At 43.8% G+C, this 17,173-nt stretch overlaps 1 protein-coding gene across 1 annotated transcript in view; it reads left to right on the plus strand.

Annotated features, from left to right (window-relative positions):
* Nucleotides 1–3,543: 3,543 nt before the first annotated feature.
* Nucleotides 3,544–17,173, plus strand: part of BMP6 (bone morphogenetic protein 6) — a 135,453-nt gene continuing 121,823 nt past the window's right edge. Inside the window, exon 1 of the mRNA XM_044293847.1 lies at nt 3,544–4,269. Coding sequence (XP_044149782.1) covers nt 3,822–4,269 — 448 coding nt within the window. The 5' untranslated portion in view covers nt 3,544–3,821. The remainder of the gene's footprint in view (nt 4,270–17,173) is intronic.

Consider the following 17,173-nt stretch of genomic DNA (forward strand, 5'->3'; position numbering starts at 1 on the left):
TGCCGTGTCCGTGTTTTGCGGATTTGCAAAACACGTTACAGACGTGTGAATGGACCCTTAGGCAAAGGGGTATTTAGGGCTCACCTTGCAGGGGTGGTCAGAGGTAGGCAATCACCTAGGGCGCCACCTAGTGACACGCAGGAGGGGGTGCAATTTTCTTATGAAAAAAAATAATATTTCTACAGTTTACTGCCAGCTCCGCTGATTATACCGTTTCTGACAGTGTCTCCCACTGCAACATGCCCACCTACATAATGGACTGCAGAAACAGGGTTCCTCCAGGGCTCCAAACAAGTTTCCTGGTGTGCTGTGAGCACTTAGATCCTTCCTTGTGAGGAAGTTAGTGGAGTCTAGGAGGCCAGTGTGGAGAGAGATCCTCTGGAAGTAGGAGCAGAGCTCATGGCTGCAAAATGGGGTGAGTGGAGTAGGGTGGGCAGCATTATTTGTCCCCTAGCCTCTGACAAGTAGAGTCTGTGGGCATAGTGAGAGCAGCACTCTGTCTCATGGTTCTTCCCTCTTCCTGTCCAGAGTCAGTCCTCCTCTTCCTCCTGTCTGTCAGTTACTGAACACTCCTGTTTTGCAATGTATATGGTAAAATCTATCTTATTTTCTGTCCTTTGTGGATGTACGCTGAGGGGAAGATACCTGTCAAAAAATAAAAATAAAATAAAAGATCTGCAACAGCTGAGATGTATTATGAGGTTCTGCAGCAGCTGAGGTATACATTATGATGTTTGGCAGCAGCTGAGGTGTGTATTATGATGTTCTTCAGCACATGAGGTGTGTATTAGGATGTTCTACAGTAGCTGATGTGTATTATGATGTTCTGCAGCAGCTGAGGTGTGTATTATGATGTTCTTCAGCACATGAGGTGTGTATTAGGATGTTCTACAGTAGCTGATGTGTATTATGATGTTCTGCTGCAGCTGAGGTGTGTATTATGATGTTCTACAGTAGCTGATGTGTATTATGATGTTCTGCAGCAGCTAAGGTGTGTATTATGATGTTCTTCAACAGCTAGGTGTGTATTATGATGTTCTGCAGCAGCTAGGTGTGTATTATGATGTTCTACAGTAGCTGATGTGTATTATGATGTTCTACAGCAGCTAGGTGTGTATTATGATGTTCTGCTGCAGCTGAGGTGTGTATTATGATGTTCTTCAGCAGCTGAAGTGTGTATTATGATGTTCTGAAGCAGCTGAGGTGTGTATTATGATGTTCTGCAGCAGTTAAGGTGTGTATTATGATGTTCTGCAGCAGCTATGGTGTGTATTATGATGTTCTGAAGCAGCTGAGATGTATATTATGATGTTCTACAGCAGCTGAAGTGTGTATTATGATGTTCTGAAGCAGCTGAGGTGTGTATTATGATGTTCTGCAGCAGCTAAGGTGTGTATTATGATGTTCTGCAGCAGCTATGGTGTGTATTATGATGTTCTGAAGCAGCTGAGGTGTGTATTATGATGTTCCGCAGAAGCTGAGGTGTATATTATGATGTTCTACAGCAGCTAGGTGTGTATTATGATGTTCTGCTCCAGCTGAGGTGTGTATTATGATGTTCTTCAGCAGCTGAAGTGTGTATTATGATGTTCTGAAGCAGCTGAGGTGTGTATTATGATGTTCTGCAGCAGCTAAGGTGTGTATTATGATGTTCTACAGCAGCTATGTGTGTATTATGATGTTCTACAGCAGCTAGGTGTGTATTATGATGTTCTACAGCAGCTAGGTGTGTATTATGATGTTCTACAGCAGCTGAGGTGTGTATTATGATGTTCTGCAGCAGCTAAGGTGTGTATTATGATGTTCTACAGCAGCTATGTGTGTATTATGATGTTCTACAGCAGCTAGGTGTGTATTATGATGTTCTACAGCAGCTAGGTGTGTATTATGATGTTCCGCAGAAGCTGAGGTGTGTATTATGATGTTCTACAGCAGCTGAGATGTATATTATAATGTTCTACAGCAGCTAGGTGTGTATTATGATGTTCCGCAGAAGCTGAGGTGTGTATTATGATGTTCTACAGCAGCTGAGATGTATATTATAATGTTCTACAGCAGCTAGGTGTGTATTATGATGTTCCGCAGAAGCTGAGGTGTGTATTATGATGTTCTACAGCAGCTGAGATGTATATTATAATGTTCTACAGCAGCTAGGTGTGTATTATGATGTTCTACAGCAGCTAGGTGTGTATTATGATGTTCCGCAGAAGCTGAGGTGTGTATTATGATGTTCTACAGCAGCTAGGTGTGTATTATGATGTTCCGCAGAAGCTGAGGTGTGTATTATGATGTTCTACAGCAGCTAGGTGTGTATTATGATGTTCTACAGCAGCTAGGTGTGTATTAGGATGTTCTGCTGCAGCTGAGGTATATATTATGAAGTTCTGAAGCAGCTGAGTTGTATATTATGATGCTCTGCAGCTCCCTTTTGGCCTTTTTCAAACGGGCTTGTGCGCCCCGTGGTCGTGCTGTGGCCCGGAAAATGCGGGCCGCAATGGATGAGCACAGCCCGTGGGGCAGCCGCAGTAGATCATGGACCTATTCACTTTAATGGGTCCTCAATCCGGCCGTTCCACAAAAAGATAGGACATGCTCTATCTTTTTGCGGAACGGAAGTACGGGACGAAACCCAACAGAAGCACTCCGTAGTGCTTCCGTAGGGTTCCATTCCGTGCTTCCGTTCCGCACCATTCCGCATCTCCGGATTTGCGGACCCATTAAAGTGAATGGGTCCGCATCCGTGATACGGAATGCCCACAGAACGGGACCCGTGTATTGCAGATCCACAAATGCGGATCCACAAATACGTCCATTCACACGTCCGCAATTTCTTTCCGCATTTTGCGGAACGGAATTGCGGACCCATTCATTCCTATGAGCACGATGTGCTGCCCGGACACGGAATTGCGGACCCGCACTTCCGGGTCCGCAATTCCGTTCCCGAAAAAAATGGAACATGTCCTATTCTTGTCCGCAATTGCGGACAAGAATAGGCATATTCTATAGTGCCGGCAATGCCGCTGTCCGTGTTTTGCTGCTCCGTGGATCTGCAAAGCACGTTGCGGACGTGTGAATGGACCCTTTAATAGGACATTTTCTATCTTTGAATGGAATGGAAAAACGGAAATACGGAAACGGAATGCATTTTTTTGCAGACCCATTGAAATTAATGGTTCCGTATACGGACTGTATACGGAATGCAATAAAACGGGGGGAAAAAACATTCCTGTGCAAGAGGCCTGTATGTGACCTTATGAGGATTTGTTGTGAACATATCTGTGATTAAGTAGCTGGATTAATAACCATATAAACAGCTGAGCTTTTTTCTACGATTGCTTAAAAATTCCAAAAATATGAACATTGGATACTGAAACCCAAGGAATACTGAAAAAAGACAATGGTCGTGGATAATGCTGAACTTTCAGTCGACCCCGTAGTGCAGTGCTCACATTGACCAGTAGGTGTCTCTAGTGGACACGTTATTGTACTTCATAAAGCCCTGCTTTGGAGAAGTGAGTCAGTGAATCTGCTATGGAAGGAAGAACAAGTCCGCTCAAACCTGTCTGAAGTTTTCCACTTCCAAGCCTGTATGAGACGAGGAAGAAGGCAGCCTCTGTGCTGAGGGCTCCGGATAGAGGCGATGACTGCTTCCCCTCACATCTGTCATCTCCATAGCTGAAGTGGAGGAGGTCCAGACTGCCAGGTACAGAGCAGACAGGTGCCTGGCTCCTCACCTCACTCAGAAGGAAGCTGGTGTTGAGATGGTACCTCCAAGGCAGGAGCATCTTCAATAGTCATAGTGGGGTATCTGGGCAGGGAGCATGCAGAGGTCACCCTTACCTTTCTCCTGGTCACTCTGGCTCTCCTGCTGCTCCCTCATGCTGCTGCCCATGGCACAGGGGACATTGGTGGAAAGCAGCAGAAGAGCAAACATGGACAGTGGCTTCTTGTACAGGCGTCTGAAGAACCACGAGAAGAGGGAGATGCAGAAAGAGATCCTCTCCATCCTAGGTCTGCCCCATAGACCTAGACCCCTGCATGGACTCAGCTCTGCACAGCAGCCTGGGAGACTGAACTCTGCCCCCCTCTTCATGCTGGACCTGTATAATGCCATGTCTGGTCAGGAGCAAGCCATGGACATGAAGGGCTGGTCACACAGAAGCCCCCATAGTCATCAGGTGAAGAGTCTGCTGAGCAGCCCCCTGACCAGCCAGCAGGACAGTGCTTTCCTCAATGATGCTGACATGGTCATGAGCTTTGTTAACCTGGGTGAGTGTCCCAAGCCTTCTCTTCCATGTGCCAAATGTGTTGCAATCTGCAGAGACCATTGTGCTCCATGTACCATACGTGATGCATATGGTAGAGATTTATTGCCCCTACTTTTCTTCTTCCTACACATGAATCTAATTGAGAAACATGTGGGGAACACATTAAATTGATCGCCTGGAAATCTGTTTAATTTCTGGAAATTTGTTTTTCTTTAATTCAAAGGATTGAATTATCTGTAATAGATTTGCACAGCTCAGTGTTTCCATGGTGGATAGCCGTGTGTGGGGGCGGATTAGTATGTACAGAATGTCAGTAATACATTCAAGCAGGGTATGGGGATCCTACAAATGGTGACAATGGAAGCATCATGTGACTGGATATGACAATGCATTTTTGGTGGCTGTGACACCATAAACATTAGATGGGGCGAGGACAAGATTAGTCAGGTTTTATGTGCACCGGTATCAGAGCGCTAAAGTGCGTGAGCTCAGGTGGGATGGGGTCTCCTGACCCTGTTCATATGGAACAAGATATTTAGTGAATTCCTTTTTGTCTCTTTAGAGGTTTATTATTTCCTTTTGTTCTTTAGATGTAGATGACTTTGTTTCACTTCATAGTACTGATCTGTAGTTTATTGTGTCAAGTCTCCAATCATGTGTTTGGAGTTGGAGGCTGCTCCTTGTGAGGTGGCAAATAAATAATAACAATTTGTACATTTTTTTATTATTATTGATCTTTTATGATGTTATTATTATGGCTGTTTATAAAACACCACCATAGAGTAATCAGAAATAGAGGGCACTGCCAATAAGAGGTGTAGATAGGGGGCAGATTGCGCTTTTTACTGATGAGGGGTATCTCTGCCAGACTTCAGAGGTCAGATTAGGTTTCTTTTAATGGGGCGGATGGATTGTCACAGTAGATTCCAGAGAAGAGGAGTCCTTGTGAGGGGATTGGATTAATATGTGCGGAGAAGTAGTCAGCCTTGAGATGAATGAGGATATGTATGGAGGAATCTGGCCGTAGTAAGGATTGTAGGTTGAGATTTTGAGGTGATTGACAGTCAGTTGAGTGGCAGGTAGAGGTACGCAACAGAGTTTAGCATGGCTTGGGGCAGTGCCAGCTTGTTTGATGGCAGACCATAGTTATAGGATTGCAGTAGGCTCACCTGGTAGTAGGACATTCAAACAGGAGAATGAGTGGTAGACAATGGACTCACTTTTCTGAAGTTGTGCGGTGTAGCATGTAGATTGTTGTGCCAGCTTCTGCTCCCCCTCAGCTGATTGGCGGAAGTGGGCACCAGAACTACACAGCTCTATGCATTGTGTAGTGGGAGCTGCACTGCTCTGTTCCCTACACGATGAAAGGAGCTGTGTAGTTCCGCTGCCTGCTCCTGGCGCTGGAGTGGCAAAGAAGCACCTGATCAGTTGGGGTGCGGAGTGTCGGCCTCCAGCTGATCTGATATTGATTGTCTATCCTGAGGGTAGCCCATTAGTAGAGATGAGCGAATTTCATATTTTGAAATTCGTTCATGCTTGGTTTACTGGTAAAAGGTGAATTGCGTTATGGATTCTGTTACCACGGACCATAACACAATTCTATGACGGAATGCATAACGGAATGCCTTTAGAGGCTTTCCGTTATTCATTCCGTCGTAATAGAAGTCTATGGCCTGCAAAACGTATCCGTCCCGTTTCTGTTATGCAGGAGAGGACTCCCCTGCGTAACGGAAATGGGGTGGATCCGTTTTGCAGCCCATAGACTTCTGTTATGATGGAATGAATAACAGAATGCCATCATAGAATTGTGTTATGGTCTGTGGTAACGGAATCCATAACGCATTTCACCTTTTACCACCAAACGATGCACAAACAAATTTCATAACCTGAAATTCGCTCATCTCTAGCCATTAGTATAAAGATCCTGATAACCCCATTAAAATCAGTACCTAAATCTGGAGTGAAATACACATTTGTTACATTCAGATTTTGATGGCGATATAGCTATAGATTTCCCTCATGCAGTACAGTAAATGAAATATGTTAAAACCCATTATCTTAAAAGGGTTTTCCGAGACTTAAATACTGATGGCTTATCCTCAGGATAGGTCATCAGTATCTGATCATGGGGGCCCCATACTCGGGACCCCCGCTGATCAGCTGTTTGAGGAGGCATTGTCGCAACTGTGAGCACCATGGCCTTATCCTTGCTCACCAAGCACTGCTCTGCACTGTACATTGTATAGTAGCTGTGCTTGCTATTGCAACTCAGCCCCATTCACTTCTATGGGGCTGAGCTTCATCTAGGTCACGTATCGTAACTCAGCCTAGGAAAAGCTAAGAAAAGTCTGCTGTGCTACTGCCAGTACCGATGCCTTCTCAAACAGCTGATCAGTGGGGGTTCTGGGTGTCGGACCCCCACCGATCAGATACTGATGATCTATCCAGAGGATAGGCTATCAGTATTTATGTCTAGAGAAACCTCTTGAAATTGTATTATACATTAGTGTGGAATTTCGGTGCTGATTCTGCAACCGAGGGTCCACAATAAATATGTGATTGAAGAACCTACAGTAGCCTAAAGCTCGACTTCCAACTTAAAAGAGCTGTCATCTACACCCTTCAACTAAGAGTCAGTAGCGTGCCTAGGATGTTTGGCACCCGGGGAGGGTTCTTTCTCTGGCACCTCCTACCTCAATGCTTTAAAAAAAATTGTACCCCCTCACATTAGTATTGCCCTCATTGTACAACCTTCACAGTAGTTTTGTACAGATGTGTGCCCCCTCACAGTAGTTATGCCCACATTGTGCCCTCACAGTAGTTATGCCCACATTGTGCCCTCACAGTAGTTATGCCCATTTTGTGCCCCCCTCACAGTAGTTATGCCCTCTTTGTGCCCCTTTCACAGTTGTAATGCCCTTTTTGTGCCCCCTTCACAGTAATAATCCCCATTGTGCACCTTCATAGTAATAATCCCCATTGTGCCCCCTTCATAGTAATAATGCCCATTTTGCCCCTTCACAGTAATAATGCCCATTGTGTCCCCTTAATAGTAGTAATGCCCACTGTGCTAGCAATGCCCTCTGTATCCCCTCCATAGTAGAAATCCCTATTGTGCGCCCTTCACAGTAATTATGCCTACTGTGCCCCCTTCACAGTAATAATGCTCTCTGTGCCCCCTTCACAGTAATAACACCCACTGTGCCCCCTTCACAGTAATAATGCCCTCTGTGTCCCCTTTATTATAGTAATGCCCTCTGGCTCTGTGCCCCCTCCATAGTAGAAATGCCCTCTGTGCCTCCTCCATAGTAGTAATGCTTTCTGTGCCCCCTCCATAGTAATAAATTCCTCTGTGCCCCCTCCATAGTAATAAAGTCTTTTGTGCCCCCTCCATAGTAATAAATCACTCTGTGCCCCCTCTATAGTAATAAAGCCCTCTGTGCCCCCTCCATAGTAATAAAGTCTTTTGTGCCCCCTCCATAGTAATAAAGCCCTCTGTGCCCCTCCATAGTAATAAAGCCCTCTGTGCCCCCTCTATAGTAATAAAGCCCTCTGTGCCCCCTCCATAGTAATAAAGTCCTCTGTGCCCCCTCCATAGTAATAAAGTCTTTCGTGCCCCCTCCATAGTAATAAATCCCTCTGTGCCCCCTCCATAGTAATAAAGCCCTCTGTGCCCCCTCCATAGTAATAAAGCCCTCTGTGCCCCTCCATAGTAATAAAGCCCTCTGTGCCCCTCCATAGTAATAAAGCCCTCTGTTCTCCCTACATAGTAATAAAGCATCTCTGTGCCCCCTCTGTATAAAAAAAAAAAAAAAAAAAAAACTGAGTAACTACATACTTTGTCCTGCTCCTGAAGCTCAAATACCTCTCTGTCCTGCAGGCACAGATCGCTCTGCAGCATGGTGTGGGCGGAGCTTATGCAGATTTCCGTGCTGCAGGCTCCTCCCACACAGGCCGGCAGCGCGATCCGTGCCTGCAGGCTGAATGGTGGAGTGGGGAGAAGTCTTCCTGCTTCACCATTCTGTGCGCCGCCAGCCTGAAGGAGGGGAGGAGTGTGGGGAGCTGAGCGGTGAGTGACAGGACCGCAGCTCCCAGCGCTCCAGCAATGAGCACTTCCATCTGTATTGATGGAAGCGCTCATTGCTTCTGGCACCCCCCTGAGAGCGGCACCTGGGGCGGACCGCCCCCCCTTAGTACGCCACTGCTAAGAGTTATTCCTCCCAAACCCCATACACATACTGAGTGTACATGCATTCTCAGTCAGTAAAATGGAATAAGCCACTGCCAAACACCACTGGCGGCAGCAGCACATCTTAAATTAAAATAAAGGTTCAGGCATGTTGAACTACAACATGTCCAACCTCTCTTTGCCCTAATATCTACCATCAAGAAGTGAGGCGGGATACCATCATGCAATGTTAAATGCACGGTCAGTCCGGCCGATATTGGCATATTCTGCCAACAGTCATCTAATGTGTTTTGCCAACTGTTAGTGATGCCAATAAATTCTGTGGTTTTCAAGAATTAGAAGATTGGATTGATGATTTCTTTTAATCCTGATTCAAAATAAACTGAAAGAAAATTTTATGACGACTAAAAATGATTAAATATTATATATAAGTAATTGATATACAGTAGCTCATCCTGTGAAATGATGGTTTATTAGACATGGGAGTATATTATGCATGCTGAGGAATATGCCGATGTGAATGTGAACGTTCTAGCAAGTATCTGATGATGTTTTGCCGGTTTTGGGTGGATTCTTTCCACATTATTCAGGTTACATCTTACATATTCTATTGTTCTGCATAACAATAACAACTCATTCACATAACAGCTATAAATGTTCTGCAGTGTTAAATATACTGCTGTCAGCATTTTTACTCAGCATGTTACTTCCCAGGATGGGTGTTGGGGGAGTCCTAGAATATCAATTGCGGATTTCATATTTAAACAGCATTCCTATTCCATATAATGGCTAAATTGAAAAATAAATAGATGAAATAAAAGAAGGGCTGGTATGTGAGAGACGTTTTGCTCGAATTGAGTACATGGTGCAAGTCATCATTTTTTATTTCCTGTTTAAAATTATGTTTGCAAATGTCTGTACTTCCCAGCAAACAGCCTAAGTAAATCTACAAATCTCATTGTCTTATGGTTGGTGGATATGAGTTCCTATGAGCTGTTATAGTTTTTATTATAGCAGTTTACATTTAAGCAGAAATAGTCCTTTTGGTTCTTTAAATGTCAAGCCAGTTGGACCCATTACAACTATAGACAACAGTCCATAGACTTTATTTTCCATAGTCCATAGACTTTATTTTCAGCAAATATGATATGTGAGGTAAATTTGGATCTTCTTCCCAACCCTTGCTTCCTGATATGTACCAATCACACAATTTTATAGTGTGATGTCAGTAGCAACAGTTTCTGACTGGATATCAGATCATTCCTTCTCTAGCTTTGTTTTTGCAAAACCAGTCCTTCTCCTTACTTCCTCATATGTGCCAATCCATTCCTGTCTTAAAGACTGCTTGATGATGGAGTGCAGAAGACACAGGCAAGAGACTATGTCAAGGTCAAAGAACATGAACAGACATTTGGGTTAATTATCATGGACAGGCAATCAAGGACTGTTGCAGTCTAATGTCAAGGATTATGAGCAGATTATTAATGAGGCAAGCTGAAGTCCAGGGTTATGAACAGAAGACTGGGCAAGTTTAAGTTATCAGTTATGAGGAAGATTGAGGTCTGGGAAAAGTTTCTATGAAGGGTTACGAGCAGAATAGCAAGATCTTGGACAAGTTGAAATTAAAGTTTATAAGCAAACGATTAAGATCTGGGACAATCTGAAGTTAAGAGTTATGAACAGAAGATTGAGGTCTAGGAAAAAACTCAAACAATGGTTATAAGCAGGAGACGGAGGTCTAAGGCAAGCTAAAGACGGGGGCTATAAGCAGGTTGAGATAAGCTACAGTCAAGGATTATAATCAGAAGATTTAGGCCTGGGACAAGCTAAAGTCAGTGGTTATAAACAAAACATTGCGGTAAGACAAGTTGAATTCAAAGGTTATGATGAGCAGAAGATTGAAGTCTGGGACAAGTCAAGGGTATAAACAGAAGAAGCAGGTCATAGATAGGGTGCAGTCAAGTATTAGGCAATCAAGGGTTCTTAACAAGAGTTTAAGATCTGTGACACGCTGAAGTTAATGGTCACATACAAGATTAACAAGAAGCATTAGTCTTTAGAAATATATATCTAATAGGTTTGAAACAATGCCTGCTCATCTAGAAGATCCAAGTATAACCTTCTCACAAGAAGAAGGTTATAGAACTACTACAACAACTAGAAAAGTACAAAATCATTGATTGGGCCATGTATCATCGCCTCTACCCTGGGGAAGCCCCTCCATGTATTTATGGACTTCCTAAGATACATAAGGATGGGACCGCTCTAAGGCCAATTGTCAGCAGCATCAACTCTGTGACCTACAATGTGGCAAAATACTTAGCCAGAATCCTAGCGCCCTTGGTTGGAAACACACAACATCACATACAGAACTCTCAGGATTTCACCACCAAAATCCAGAACTTGGTATTGGGCACAGAAGAAACAATGGTCTCCTATGATGTTACATCCCTCTTTACCTGCATACCCACTACAGAGGCAATTGAAACAGTCAGGAAACAGTTGCTACTAGACAACACCTTAGGCTGCAGAACAGAACTTAGCCCAGACCAAGTGTGTGCCTTACTGGACCTTTGTCTGAGTACCACTTACTTCAAGTATAAGGATAAGTTCTGGGAATAGAGGTCTAGCGAAAAACCAACACACACAGACCAGTACCTGCTATTTGATTCCCACCATCCTCTAGACCACAAACTGGGAGTCATCCAGACTCTACACCACCAGGCAGAGAAAATCCCCACCAGCAAGTCCAAGGCGAAGGAATTCAAACACCTCAGAGGGGCACTTAAAACTGGTGGGTATCCAGATTGGGCCTTTGTCAAAACAGAAGAAAGGAGAAGAAAGAGCACCAAGACTACCAGTGAGGGCGAGAAGCATGACAGACGCAAGAATATGGTTATCCCATATGTAGCTGGGGTGCCTGAGATACTCAAAAGGATTTTTAATAAACATCACATCCCTGTCTGCTTTAAACCCAGCAACACACTGAGGCAACAACTGGTTCACCCAAAAGACCCAACGCCTAAACACAAGATGGACAACATTGTGTACGCAGTCCAGTGCAGTGAGGAATGCTCAGAACTGTATATCGGCGAAACAAAACAACAACTACATCAGTGTATGGCTCAACATAGAAGAGCCAAAACCTCTGGTCAAGATTCAGCTGTGTACTTACATCTAAAAGAAACAGGTCACACCTTTGAAGACAGTCAAGTACGTGTTTTGGATAAGGAGGCCGATTGGTACAAACGAGGTGTGAAGGAGCCATCTATGTAAAAATGGAGAAGCCAAGCTTGAATAGAGGCGGGGGGGGGGGGGGGGTTAGACATCTATTGTCTGCCACATACAATGCTGTCTTGACACCTTTTTCTGGGAGGTCATTATCACCTACTGACTCCAATTACACATTAGGATAATGGATTTAACACCTTTGACCCCATGCTGGGTATAATTACCAGATGTTGATTAAGTTACATATTTATTCCCAGAGAATTCTTGTACAGTCACTCAGAATTGAGAAAGCTCGTTGGAAGAACGAGTTAAACATTTTCAAGAAATCTACAGTAGGTCCAGTTGCCTTGATTTATTCTTTACAGATATACCATGACCTGGATAAATGAGAACCTTCACAGACAAGTATGAAATGCCACAAATTGTCATGTAACTGCTTGGCTCTATTTGGAGCCCTTAATATGCTGTTCAAGAACTGTACACTGGATAAAGCCATTCATTTACTGGGGGTTGTTGTCCCACTAATTATCTAATCTAATCAGCATTTGCTGGCTAACTCGTGGCAGATATCTTAGTATCATGTGCAGATTTATGCTGTGGTACATTGTGTACTATACAGGACTCTGAAGAAGCTCCTCTTCTCATCATAGAGAGTATACCACTATCCTAAAGATAGCTCATCAGTATAAGGCCTCATGCACATGGCTGTAGCGGTCCACAATGCATGGGCCCCGTCTGTGTGGCCGTTGTCCCTTAAATGGGTCTGCGATCTGTTTTGTGGTGTGGATGCACGGACAGAAAGCCCACAAAAGCACCCCGTACTGTTTCCCTGAGTTTCGGCTCTGTACCTCCGTTCCGCAATGTATCTGGTGGATTGCAGACCCATTCAAGTGAATGGGTCCACATATGTAATACGGAGTACACATGACCAGTGCCCGTATATTGCAGACCGGGCACAGACCGCCTACGCTCGCGTGCATAAGGCCTTAAACACTTGGAAAACCCCTTTAATGTGCACTTTCATTTTTAGGTCAAACATCTGATCAACAGTTTAAGGAAATTAATTTAATTTAGTACTTAAGTTACTATTTTGGTTTGGAGAATTGTGACCAAGATGTTCTTCACGCCAGTCAAGTCAAAGCCATGCCCATAATTACCTCAGAACCCCCATATTTGACAGGTTCACTTTGATAAGTGATGATCATTCAGAACAATCGGGCTAGTGGCACTTGCTTGCTCAGATCCGATGCTACTATCTATTTCTTATTTAATTGTTTTAGTGCAGTTATCAGTTTTTTAGGATTGGTGATATTTTAGTGGTAGTGATGTCAAAACATGCAGCAGAAGCTTCACCGTGGAATTGGTCTCATCATGAGAACATGAAATAAGTGCAATGGTCCTAGCTCTATGTAAGTATATCCTGAGTCATTCTACCAATGTGATACAAATTAGGTTCACATTTGAACCTAGAGAACAGACATTTTTTTCAGCTCTCCAAGTCTGATAAGAAAACTGCTGAAAGGAAGACAGCTGCTGACCTTCCTTTTCACCGGGCGTTTCTGATGGCGGCTGCCCTCTTGCCATATATTTTATTATTGTGGTTTCCTGCTTTTCATATTAGATCTGGTTTCTGGTTTCAGATTTTATCACTTATTGCTGACACGATAACCATGTTGTTTACATCTTTATGGAATGCTGAACCACGGTCCTCTATATAACAGCAGTTCCTTCTGGAGTATGTGACGGTCAAAGCTACAACTGTCCCAGGATTTAAGGGGTATCTCAATTTAAAAAAAGGATATTTGTTTATTCTTTGATTTTTTTATATATATTTTTGCTTATTTTGAACTCATTTTACAACGATCCAATCCTCCTAAGGATTTAGGTTTTTGGTTGCACACTAGATGTCAGTATAACCAGCGTTCCCATAGAATGAAGGACACGGTGCTTTTCAGCTGTGCTGTACAAAGTGAATGATGTCAAACATAGCACTATATAGCAGACAAATGATATCATACCCAAATATATCTACCGTATGTCAGGAGTGTATGTTTCCTGCTAGTACACAAATAATAGCGCCATGCAACATTAAAGAGCATCTGTCAGCAGATTTGTACCTATGACACTGACTGACCTGTTACAAGTGCGCTTGGAAGCTGAAGGCATCTGTGTTGGCTCCATGTTCATATGTGCCCGCATTACTGAGAAAAATTATATTTTAATATATGCAAATGAGCCTCTAGGAGCAACGGGGGCATTGCCATTACACTAAAAGTCTCTGCTCTCTCTGTAACTGCACTGCCCTCTCCACTTTGATTAACAGGATCAGACATGATCACATTTTCACTGCCTGGCCCTGCCAATCAAAGTGCAGAGGGCGCAGGAGTTGCAGAGAGAGCAGAGCCTCTAGGACTAATGGCAACACCCTCGTTGCTCCTAGATGCTCATTTGTATATATTAAAACTTTATTTTTCTAAGGAATGCGGGCACATATGAACATGGGACCAACACAGATGCCTTCAGCTGCCAAGCAGACATGTAACAGGTCAGCCAGTTTCATAGGTACAAATCTGCTGACAGATGCCTCAGGGAACCTGACATCTGGATTTGGTGTATAGAGCTGAGGACATGGGTTGCTAGATCGCCGCTAGCACATCCGCAATACCCAGTCCCCATAGCTCTGTGTGCTTTTATTGTGTAAAAAAAACTATTTGATACATATGCAAATTAACCTGAGATGAGTCCTGTCCCTGATATGAGTCCAGCACCGCCCCACATCCTCAATCTCCTCCTTGCTACCCAACGTCAGAAAGCTAGAGCTTCGTAATCTTGCGATGCGCGAGCTAGCGTATGCGCAGTTCCTTCCCTGAGGCTGATGCCAGCACAGGGAAGGAACACTGTGACGACTACAGCGCTCTAGCTTTCAGACGTCGGGGAGCAAGAATTCTGAGGATGCGGGGCGGTGCTGGGCTTCTTCACGCTGGACTCCTATCAGGGACAGGATTCATCTCAGGTTCATTTGCATATGTGTCAAATCGTTTTGTTTACACAATAAAAGCACACAGAGCTATAAGATCTGGGTATTGCGGATGTGCTAGCGGCCATCTAGCAACCCATGTCCTCAGCTCTATAGACAACATCCCGGTGACAGGTTCCCTTTAAACCATTTTATGTTATCCCTCTCTCTACAATTCTACCTAGAAACATTATTATAATGATGGCTGACTTCTCTGGCTTAATGTTGCAATGCTGTCATTATGGGTCCATTCACATGTCTGTAATTTGGGTCCGCATTAGTTACGCAATTTGCAGACCCATTCATTTCAATAGGGCTGGAACGGATGCGAATCCGCATTTACGGGATCCGCATATGCATTTTCGGGATCCACATCTGTTTTTTTGGGATCCGTTTTTTCCAGGATGCGCAATTCCGTTCCAGAAAAAAATAGAACATGTCCTATTCTTGTCCGCAATTGCAGACCAGGAAAGGCATTTTCTATTATAGTGTCTGTGATGTGCGGTTTGCAAATTGCGGATCGCACATTGCAGGTGTCCGTGTTTTGCGGATCCGCAAAACACTTACGGACATGTGAATGGACCCTAATCATGTTTTTTGTATTTTTTATAAATGAATATATTCCAGTAACCAACATATATTGGGAGTCTTTCTTACTTATTATTCACAAGGGGCCATTTGAAGGAGATATTGTTGCACCTGACAAGCTGCCTCTCCTTATACCACTGCTGTCTGTGAAATGACGGATTAAGTAGTGAATGGTCAGATGTGTGACGAGGTGAAATATTTGGTATGTTTCTTCTGCTGCTGATGACCCGGAAGTTTCCTCTGTAATTATAAAAGAAACAGATGTGTCACAGTGAATACCAGCAAGGAGACATATCGTAGATATCCCTGGCGGGTAAGCATTTCATTGTGATAGGCCAATCATACTATACCAGTGCCAACTTCATGAGGGTATGCTGGCCATACACATAAGGCCTCATGCACACGACTGTATGTATTTTGTGGTCCACATATTGCGATTCTGTAAAATATGTATACCATTTGCATTGCATCCACATTTTTTGTTGACCTGTTGACTTCAATGGGTCAGTGGTCTGCATTTTGTGGCCAAGTATAGGACATGTTCTAACTATTTGCTGAATGGACATAAGGATGTAAAAAACACATGGTTTAACCCTCCGTATGTCCACGGAATGTGGACCACTGACCCAATGAAGTCAATGGGTCCACAAAAGAAATGCAGACAGTCGTGTGCATGAGTCTTAACGATAGCTGCTGCCTATTTGGGTGGATGACAGCTATCACCGGAGGGGAGGAAGCCACTACCAGACGCTTCTTGGGAAGTTAAAATCAAACTGTCTGATCATTATCTCCCCCACCCACCTCCCCCAATATCTGCCATTGGGGAAAGCCTGGAGGCTTCCATTCAACATGCAGTAGATGGTCGGCCAGTCGTTGCCAAATCACCTGACATCTAATACAGGGATCGGCATCCTTCAGCACTTCCGCTGTGGGGAAACTACGACTCCCAGCATGCACACTTGCTTGGCTGTTCACAGAAGTCCCATAGAACTGCTGGGAGTTGTAGTTTCACCACACCTGGAGTGCCGGAGGTTGTCATCTAATATATATGGCCAGCTTTGGGCTGAATGATGGCTGTCCCACAGTTCTACGGAATGGACGCTAGATCACCATAGTACCCTCTAGAGATAGTAGTGGTGGTGGCGCCACAGAATGGAATCTGAGTCTGTCCTATTTTGAACTATTCTAAATTAATCCTTAATATTTATATATTTCCAGTCATACTAAATGAGTCGGTAAGCTTGTGTGTTATACATTATTATCCCAAATGTCGATGTTTTTTCCACAGTGACTTATATAGTAACCCCCCGGTAGTATTTCATTCACCCTGTGCCTGTTGTGCCTACTGTATATGGTTCTTTAATCAGATATGTTCCTAAAAAATTACAAGATCACTGTCACTGCAAACAATGTGAACACAAGGTGACGGCGGATTGCTGAGTTGTGTGGACTGAAAGAAGGAAAAAAATCTCAAAATGTTGCTTTATTTCTCCTAGCAGATACTTCATTACGCTCAGAAAAATAGGCTTAATGGTTACAATGAATGTGCTGCCTGAGGTGTTTCATTCATCCAGTGCAGACGTTACATAGTTTAGCATCATTGCTATACCACGAGCTCAGAGAAGCGACATGGAGAGTCCACTTTCTGCAAATGATGAGAATAGATCTGCAAAGTCTATCAAGGAGACTTATGACATCAGGAATCACAGCTCCTCATCTTCCAGACGCAGAATTTTGGCGATCATCTGTCTATTTTATGTCTTTGTGTGGGGTTTGTGAAAGGACATTTTTCTGGTCCTACTTCTCAGTATTTTTGTAACCCTTTGGGCTCATGCACACGACCGTTGCTCAGCTGTTGCCGTATTCCGGGGCCTTAGGCTG

The sequence above is a fragment of the Bufo gargarizans genome, chromosome 5 (assembly GCF_014858855.1).
Source record: "Bufo gargarizans isolate SCDJY-AF-19 chromosome 5, ASM1485885v1, whole genome shotgun sequence".
Classification (NCBI taxonomy): domain Eukaryota; kingdom Metazoa; phylum Chordata; class Amphibia; order Anura; family Bufonidae; genus Bufo; species Bufo gargarizans.